The following is a 9,541-nucleotide window of genomic DNA, read 5'->3' as shown; positions in this document are numbered from 1 at the left end:
CATACAATCCATGCAAAGAAGGTGCTGAGGTACAGGATGTGTGAAAAGTGGATTGAAAACTGGCTGAATGCCAGGCCCAGAGGGTGGTGATGACTGCAACAAAGCCCATAGGGAAGGCAGTGTCCCAAGGTCAGTACTGCCTCAGCAAGTTTGCAGATGGCACTGAAGAGGGAAAAGTAGCTGATAAAATAGAGTTGCCATACAGAGGGATGAGCTGGCAACAACATAATGAAATTCAAGGGGAAGTGCAAAGTGCTGCACCTGGGAAAGAGTTCCCCAATGCAACAGCACATGCTGGGGGCACTTGGCTGGAAAACAGCCAAGAAGGAAGATGAGGGTCCTGGTAGACACTAAGCTCAACTTGAGCCATCTTCTTGGAAAGAAGGCAAATGGTATCCTGGCTGACAGCAGTGGAGGGAGGCAACCCTTCCCAGCTACTCAGCAGAAGTGAGGACACACCTGGAATGCTACATCTGGTTTTGGGTCTCCCCATAAAAAACAGACAGAGTTGTACTGGAGAGAGACCAGTCAAGGGTCACAAAGATGCTGAAGGAATGGGAGCATTTCTTCTATAAGGAAAGTACTATTAAAAACATTTTGTCAAGATCTTCCCCCTTAACAGAAGCCCATGGAGCTTCTGTTTTTTCAGGTAGGAAAAATAATCACTTTTTACTATCTAAAACCCCCCTCTGTTAGCATATCTACGGAAATAAAAAACAACCTGGGAATTCAGACATCATAGCTCAACAGAACTGAACACACACTTGTAGCAAAAGTGCCGTGTGAGAATTCTAGCTGAGCTTTCTCTACATTTCCCCACCCCACTAAAGACACAGACAAAATATTTAAAGTGGAACTAATTTATTAAGTTGAAGACAAGTTATTACTGTCTGAAAGACTACTGCAGTATGAAAGCATTCTACAAGAGATGAGGACAGAACACAATATAGCAGATTCAAATCCACATGCATTTGATTCATCATTACAGGAAAAACCTAATTTTTCTGCATCCTAGAAAAGACACAGCCAAACTTTAGAAGACTCTGGGTGTACATTCAGAACAGTGTACATTAGTCAGAATCTCTCAACAAAAAATAATGTGCTTCAAATTGAAGAGTCTGCAAGTATCTTTTTATTATCTTGTGGGACCCCCTAAGCATAACCTCAGCTAGGTCCACAGGCATATGAAATTAAAAAAAAATCTTTAAAATACTTATTTAAAGCATTATCACAGCACTAGGAATGCAGCCTACGTAAACATGCAACTTTCGCATGTTTTAAAATATTGATCCCCTGGAGCGTGTTTCAGTTATAGCTCATCTGAAAACACCTTGCACTTACAGAAAGAGGGCTCTGGTAATAACTCCTTTTATTCTGGAAGTGAAGTAAAACAAAAAAACAAAACAAAACAAAAATCCCCAAAAAAATCAACTGTATCTCACTGCCACATTAGGCAGGTTTATAGTTTATAGTAGGAAGTGCTGGCAGATGGGGAAGGATAGTTTCATCCTGAGGCAGCTGTGTGACACTATTTTCCAATATAATTGGAAAAATGATAGTGTAACTTGAACACAGCAAAGCCCAATGGCATAGAAATAACCCCATCATTAAGCTTATGATACAGTATCCTCATCTGCATTCCAGGAAACTATTCCTGTTTCAGCAGTGGGGAAGAGACAGTTTTCCATTCCACATTTTACTAAAAAAAAAAAGCATTTTACTGTATTCTAAGAAGTCAGCAATCACTCACAAGTGTGTACAGCTGCTGACTCAATGAACTTTTACAAACATTGTAGGAAGAGTAGACTTCAGGAGGCAGAAAAAGCATTCTCACTGAAGTTGCTTCAACTACTCTAGTAAAAATGAAAGTATATGAAATTAACTGATGCTATATTTATGCATCAATCCACTCTAGGTAGGTTAAAATGTAATTCTCTGGAAACCTGAACTGAAAATTGAGCAAGTATCACACTGCATATTTAAACCTTGTTAAAGCACAAACACTAGTAACCTGCAACTAACAGGCATGCTTCAGAGCTTGCTGCAAAATCAATCTATGGCTTCCAGAGCTTGAGGAGGCCGTCTTCACTGTAAGTGGCAATCAGGTTCTGGTGGGGGTGATGAGCAATGCCAATGACATCTTTTTCATGGACCTAGAGAGTAAGCAGAAAGAGGCATTAAGAGAGTGTTCCTTCAGCAGATTCAAGACAAATATTCTCTTCAAAAAAAAGTGAAGGAAAGCTGGACTGAGGGTTAAGCTGCTTTGTGCACAGAGCAAAAGCAGGGACACACACACCAACATTCAACTCCAGTCACAACAATTTCTGACATGGCAGTTACTTTTTGTTGGGCAAGGGAAGGTCCAGTGAAAGTTTACATCCACTGAAATCCACAACAAAGTGTTCCCTGATTAAATTTAGATATTCAAGGTGGTATTCCTCTTTAAGTCCAATCTAAAGCAAATTTAAACCCAGTATCTTTAAATCTGGTGGCTTTTTCAGATTCCCCACCAGCTAGATCCCAGGCCAAAATATGCCCTCATTCAAGGAAGTCTGAACCAATTGAGTCTTTGCTTGATGGGTAAATACTTCCCTAATTTCTACAATTATATGGTTCTAAAAACCCTAAACACATTCTATGGCCAAGTTCCTGAAATTCATTTGCTACCAATCATGTTTGCTAGAGATGAAAGACAGCTTGGTCTGAGAATGGACTTCATAATGAACATTTACATCATCCCTGCATTTAAAACTCTGGAAAAGCTCAGAGCTGAAAACTTACAGTCAGAGTTCTCTCCAGCTTGCCCGTCACTGTGCTGAAGCAGTACAGCACAAAATCTTCACCAACACAGTAGATCCATTCACCACGAGGTGAAAGTGCACAGCAGACAAAGTCACCACCTTCTCTCTTACCAGAGCTAAAACTTCTTACAATCTGTAAAAAAACCAGAAGGATTAATCAGCAGCATATCAATACCATGTTTAGGGCAAAAATATTTAAGAAGAACTAGGTCTGTTCAGAACACAGATATTTCCATAGCTTTAAGAGCTTTCTGTGTTCTATAAACTTGAGTTCAGAATAGTTTGTCATGCAAGCAAACCAGAGAAATTAGGTTTAACTCAGCTAGGTTATTAACTAGGTCTTCTGCATTCTTGAAATGACAGAGTGACCTGAAGGGATACAAGTAAGACCACATACCTGTCCTTGCATATTCATGATGACAACTGTATTCGATCTGTTGCAAACAACAAAGTGTTCTGGGTTTTTAGGCAGCAGAATGACACTATTCACAGTAATGTCTGTTCCCGCAGTGCTACCAAGGGACTTGAAGGTGTTGGAGCACTCTGTTGTCTTCACATTCCAAACCTAGTGTAAAAAACAAAATAAAACAAATTAGCTTCAAAAATGAAAAAGAAAGAGCTGATATGCAATTATTTCAGATAAGGGAATCCCCACATCATAGGACCAGAAGTGTCAGTCAGTTCAGAGTCTAAGACAAAGCAGAACAGGCAGTGAGCACTGCACTTATGTCTCCATTTCATAAATGCAGCAGAGACATGCTCTGTAAGAGACTCTGATAACAAATCTCATCAGTTCTCACACCAGCCTACAGCAAAGTCACAAGCACACTCATTACTACAGATAACCTCCGAGTCCTTCTCCAGTGACTGCAACAATTGAAACAAAGCGGGGTAAGACAGCAAGAGTTTGAAGGTGTCCTTTACAAAGAGTAAACGCCATCTTACCTTCACTGTTCCATCAGAGGATGCACTGATAATATAGTGGCCATCCTGGGTAAAAGTAGCTTCATTGACAAAAGACGAATGACCACGGAATTCCTTAAGGGTTTTCCCAGATTTTAAACCATGAATCCTGTCAGACAAAAGAGGTAAAGATGAGTAAGCAAATTTTACTCAGTAACCAAATAGGATCAGAATTTTGCACTACACAAACAGTAATCAACATTTTCCAGATGCTAAGAACTGTAGGAAAAGGGATTTGAGAATCCTTTCCTGTTAAGATTAGAGCAGTGTTTGAGTATTTTTCTGAGTATAATTATTCTCACTTCTAACCTATCCTGCAATGATCCTTAGAAAAAAAAAAAAAAAGAAAGAGGAAAAAGAAAATAAAAAAGACAGGGGAAAGAGGAAAAGAGAAAGGAAAGTATATTCACCTAAATAATTTTAATATCTTAACGCCTAAAAAATTATAATTATTGGGTTAATACCACTACACAACATGTCTTCAAAATAAATGGAGTTAGATCCCCCAAAAGGTGTACAGCTGAAGCACAAAAGGCAAGGACTACAAAAAAATCCCACCCCACCAAAAAACTCCAACCAAACAAAAACCAAACAAGCATAATCAAACCAACCCAAAATATCCTTCTCTACACCCAAACAGGATTTTCCCAAGAGAAGCAGTGGGATCTTGAACCCTGGAGATTTTGAAAACACAGCTGGACTAGGCCCTGAACAGGCTGTCCTACCTAACTGAAAGGCTGGCTGTGCTTTGAGAAGCACAGTGGACTAGAGACCTCTGCAGGCACCTTCTGGATTATACTATCTCATAGTTAAACTGCTTAATTAGAAAAACCTGTTTTCTGTTGTCCCACATTCTCAGTTTATTTACCTGATTGTCTGATCGAAAGAAGCACTAAGAATTTGACTGCTGTCTTTAGAGAAACTGAGGCACGTAACACCTTTACTGTGAGCTCGTTCAAATCTTCTCAGACACTGACCACTCTGGATTTTCCACACCTGAAAAGGAAACAGCAAATAAGTGAATGCTTTGTTATGAGAACACATGAGCTTCAACATCAGCGCAATACATATGTTAAATACATGATAAATTTCCTTTGAGTTTATGCAGAAGGAGGTCATTACTGCTATTGCAAATTGACATTTTTGGTCACCACCCCTCCCAACATACTGTACAAAAAGATTTGTACCTTGATCTTTCCATCCTGGGCTCCAGTTGCTAGCATTTCTGTATCTCTGCTGAAGCACATGCACAGCACTGCATCATCCATCATCATGAAGTTATCTTGTGCCTGGTACTTCAGATCCTAAACAAAAGCAGAAGATTCATGGGTCACTGTAGTGAAATCAATGAAGTCTATTTTAAGGCAAAGTGTAAAAGCATTAACAGTTTTATCTTCAGTTATATGTTAAAACTTATTCTAAATGAGACTTCATAGCCTTGTAATACAGGGTACTACCACTGTCACCATTTTAATGGCAACAAAAACAGTGCAGGAAGTGAAAGAAGTGATCACAGAGAGAAATCTATGACAAACCAGACGACTACATAACTATTCCAGACTGATACTAGCATCACCTAAACAGAATCTTCTCAGGTTCACAGACCCTCAGAAATTAAAACTATTTCAAAGAATAAATCCAGGTGCTCTGGCAAGCCAAAGTAACTCTGGGTGAAATAAGGAGTAACTTACCTTCCTAATCTTTCCAGTAGTGAAGTTCCATACTTCAATGAAGCCATCAACTGAGCCAGTAACCAGGTACTGTCCATCTGGAGAAAACCGAGCACACTCCACGTGTGACTTCTGCCCAAACTGTTTAAAAAAGAACATAAACAAAGGTTAAGAAGCAGTTTAGAAGACTCAACTCATTAAAACGAAACCACAGTGTCATTCTGATAGTAAAAACAGAGTACCTTCTAGAGGGATGTATATGTAAATTTAATGCTAAAGTACAAAAAAAAAATCTGTCAATACATGGAGTTGCATTTTTAAAAAATGTAAAACAAAAACAAAAAAATTCCTCCTTTTGGTCTGGTAACGTCCAATGTTACAACAGAATCCGCATGGTTACATCAGAAGCTGAGCTGGTTTCTTTGTATTTTTGTTTCTGCAGTGAATTCTCTGTTAACAAAACACCTTTTAAATCCCTGAAATTTATCGCTGTCAGACTTCAGAACTTAATACATTTCTGAAATTCATTTGAAGTAATGTTTCTCCCGTGTAATTTTTACAGAGAATGTTTCTTTGTTTTTTTTCAACGTCCAATTTTTTAATTTCTAAATTTTTAAATTCAAGTGGCCATGACAACAGAAAAAAGCTTCACTAGCCCAAACAAAAATACAAGATCAGCAATGGCAAGCAAAAAATATTTCTAATAAAGCATTTTTAGCAAGTTGTTACTGAACTGATTTCAAAAGTTGAAGCTCATGGCTTCTGAAGAACAGTTTAACACACAGGTACTTCCTCGAACAAGTGAAGAAGGAGACTATGCCAATTCCTGCAAAATGATTGGTTCTGAACTGTGAAGTCAAAGATACCGTTATCTTAATCACAAACACCATAAGCACCCAATCTTGTTAAAAGACCTAATCTCAGGCTCCCAGGAAGTCTTCTGATAAGATAATGCAGGGAAAAGACACAGGTGGGGGGTGGGAGGGGGAGGGGAACGACTTACAACAGGGAAAAATAAGCATTCAGAAGACTTCCTCTTATCTCCCAACATCAAACATGAGAAGGAAAGATCAGCAGAAACAAAGCAAACGTTACCTTAATGTGCCTGCTCAGCTGCGTGGGGAACTTTTCTTCTTCTACGTCTTTCACAGCTGCTTTGCCTCGGAACAAGTCAATTGTCATACCGGGAGGAAGCAGGCCCTGGTGCTGCTGCCATTTCAGCGCCTTTAGGAGATGAAAGCCACACCATTAGCTACCAGTTAACACAGATCTACCACACAGAAAAACCGTCTGCGCCGAGTATTCTGACAATCAGAAAGGGCTGAAAACACACCAGAAAACGTGTGTCACGCAATGTTATTCTCAAAATGCACACTGTGCTGCATATTTACTCTGCTGGAAGAAATCTACTGCTAGAGTGATGACTTCTACAACTACAATATCCTCCCTACACGGGAAAACTTTTTTAAACTATAGCACGTTTAAATTTTACTTTTATACAGGTGGAGACTCAACTACATCATAACTAGTTTTATACAGCAACAACTTAAAGACATAGCCATTAAAACATCTTTCAAGACTCACCTGTCCCAAGAGCGCCATCAGACGAGATGGAGGCACCACGCTGACCTCTCCAGCCAGAGCCTGTGCAATAGCAGCTCTCCGCTTCTCCTTGCTACTCCCATCGGGGTATGCCTGCAGAAAAGTTATTTTCATGAGGTTATTGTGCTAAGTAATTTTTTTTCCTAAAAAAACCCCTCTGTTCTTCTCAAACTAAAACCCCTTCCATACAGATTTTCTGTTAGGAGTCCAAAAGAGGAGCACCCACCCCTCCTTCTCTTTAATACCCACCTCGAAAGCAAAGAATTATCAGGGTTAGAAAAGATCTCTAAAATCAGACCCTTAACTAAGTTAGTCATTAACCCAACATGTTCTCACAAAGACTTTCAGACTGACGTTAGCAGTCACAAAAAATGCCTTGTTTTTACTGTTATTACACAGCGCTGCTTCTGTTCACACAACCTGCATTTTCTCCTGCTGCCTCCATAACGCTGAAAAGGCAAGCTGCAGATGCCATCCAGGACACAGGGCCAAATCCCCAAACTCTCAACAGCAACACAGATTTGCTCCCTCGTGATAAAGTGTCATGCACTACTTCCCAAAAACTCCGCAGGAGGTGTAAAACCATCAAGCGGTGAAACTGCATATTCCCACTCCCCAAGCCAAGAAAAAAAACCAAAGCGGTGAGCCATCAGCGGCATGCAATGATGCTGAGGCTCCTGCGGGAGAGGTCTGCAAAGAAAGGATTAACCAACATACCTCACGAGGATCAAAGTAAGATCTGGCCAGAAGGTTTTCCAGGTGGATGTAGCGCTCTGGCTGAGTTTGTTTCAGCATGATCATAGGATCCGTTTGCCTCAGCAGAGACCGGGCAGCACCCAGCTCTCGGAGCTCGATCAACTCCAGCACAACCTGCACCCAGAGATAAACGTCTGCATCAGCAAATAGTTAGCGGAAAGCACCACACGGAGGTTTCCACACGGACCACAAGAGCCCGGAGGAACTCTGCGCTTGCTTACCTGCTCATAGAGATCAATGAGGGTCTTGTCAGGCAGCTTCAGAGACTGTATGGCCTGCAGCACCGTGTCCCAGTGCCCGCTATTGATGTCCGCCACGAAGCTCTCGATGCTGTCCACGGTGTTGAGGGACACGGTGGTCTCCTCCTGCAGGGTGGCGAGTGCCCGGTGGAGGCTGTTCTCCTTCAGGTACTGCATGATGAGCCGGATCACGCTGCGGCCGAGACACAGCGCACAGTCAGCCGGGGCACCGGACACGCGGGCCGCGCTCCCCGCCCGCAACCCTCGGCCCCCTCACGGCCCCGGGGCCGTCGAGGCCGCCGCGTCTCTCCTGCCCTCCCCTGCGCCGCTGGGGCCTGCCTCAGGCCCGGGGCCGCCAAAGCGCTCCCTCCCCGCTCCCCCGGCCGCAGGGGCCGCACGGTCCTTCGCCACCGCCCCGCGCCACCAGTATACTTACTCGGAGGACTCGATTTCGATGGACATCTTGAGGCGCCGCTGGTGCTGGAGCCGCCGCTAGCGATAGCAGTAGTAGTGGTGGTGGTGGTGGTGGTGGTGGTGGTGGGGTGGTGGTGGTGGTGGTGTCGGTGTCGCCAACAGGCCTTCCGCCGCCGCTCTGCACGCCACTTCCTCTTCCCGTCCCGTGTCCCTGAATAAATAACCCGCGTGCCCGCCCCCATCCCGCCCCTGGCCCCATGACGTCACCCGGCCGGGACGGCCCCCCAGCAGCAGCGGTGGGGCTGGCGCGCCCCCCGGCGGCAGAGCGACTGCAGCGCAGGGCCGGGCGGGGCGGCGTGCCGAGCGCGGGTGTCCCTGCTTCCCGCAGACGTGCCCTGCTTCCCGCAGATGTGCCCTGCTTCCCGCAGATGTGCCCTGCTTCCCACAGAGGTTCCTGCTTCCCTCAGGGGTTCCTGCTCCCCGCAGAGCCGCAGCACAGCTCCAGCCGGCCCGCGGTATCCTGGCGTTTATCAGCAGTAGTGTGACCGGCAGGACCCGGGCTGAGTGTGCCCCTGATGAGGCCACATGGCGAGTGCTGAGTCAGTGCTGGGCCTCCCACGGCAGGAAGGACACTGAGGTGCCAGAGGGCCCTGGAGCTGCTGAAGGGTGTGGAGCACAGGCCCTAGGAGGAGCGGCTGAGGGAGCTGGGACTGTTGAGCCTGGAGAAAAGGAGGCTCAGGAGTGACCTTGTCACTCTGCATGTCCCTGGAAGGAGGGTACAGCCCGGTGGGGATTGGCCTCTTCTCCCAGATAGCCAGTGACAGAACAAGAGGATGTGGCGCCTCAAGCTACGCCAGGGGGCCTTCAGGTCAGACATCAGGAAGAATTTCTTTACAGGAAGGGTGATTAGGCATTGGAATGGGCTTCCCAGGGAGGTGGTGGAGTCACTGTCCCTGGAGGTGGTTAAGGAAAGACTGGACATGGCTCTTAGTGCTGTGGTCTGGTTGACAAGGTGGTGTCTGGTCATAGGTTGGACTCAAAGGTCTCAGAGTTTTTTCCCAACCGAATTGATTCTGTGATTCCGCCCACTCTGTCA

General features: G+C 44.3%; 1 protein-coding gene across 1 annotated transcript; it reads right to left on the bottom strand.

Annotated features, from left to right (window-relative positions):
* Nucleotides 1–844: 844 nt before the first annotated feature.
* SMU1 (SMU1 DNA replication regulator and spliceosomal factor) lies at nt 845–8,571 on the bottom strand. Its single transcript, XM_030969202.1, has 12 exons — nt 8,468–8,571; nt 8,014–8,224; nt 7,754–7,906; nt 7,019–7,129; nt 6,530–6,658; nt 5,456–5,575; nt 4,952–5,068; nt 4,633–4,760; nt 3,747–3,873; nt 3,199–3,366; nt 2,782–2,934; nt 845–2,153 (listed from the first exon to the last, which is right to left on the bottom strand). Exons 1-12 carry the CDS (start codon nt 8,491–8,493, stop codon nt 2,055–2,057), a joined length of 1,542 nt encoding a protein of 513 aa, XP_030825062.1. The 5' UTR covers nt 8,494–8,571; the 3' UTR covers nt 845–2,054.
* Nucleotides 8,572–9,541: the final 970 nt, after the last annotated feature.

The sequence above is a fragment of the Camarhynchus parvulus genome, chromosome Z (assembly GCF_901933205.1).
Source record: "Camarhynchus parvulus chromosome Z, STF_HiC, whole genome shotgun sequence".
NCBI lineage: Eukaryota > Metazoa > Chordata > Aves > Passeriformes > Thraupidae > Camarhynchus > Camarhynchus parvulus.
The sequence above is the reverse complement of the archived record's forward strand: the minus strand, read 5'-3'. Positions and strand labels throughout refer to the sequence as shown.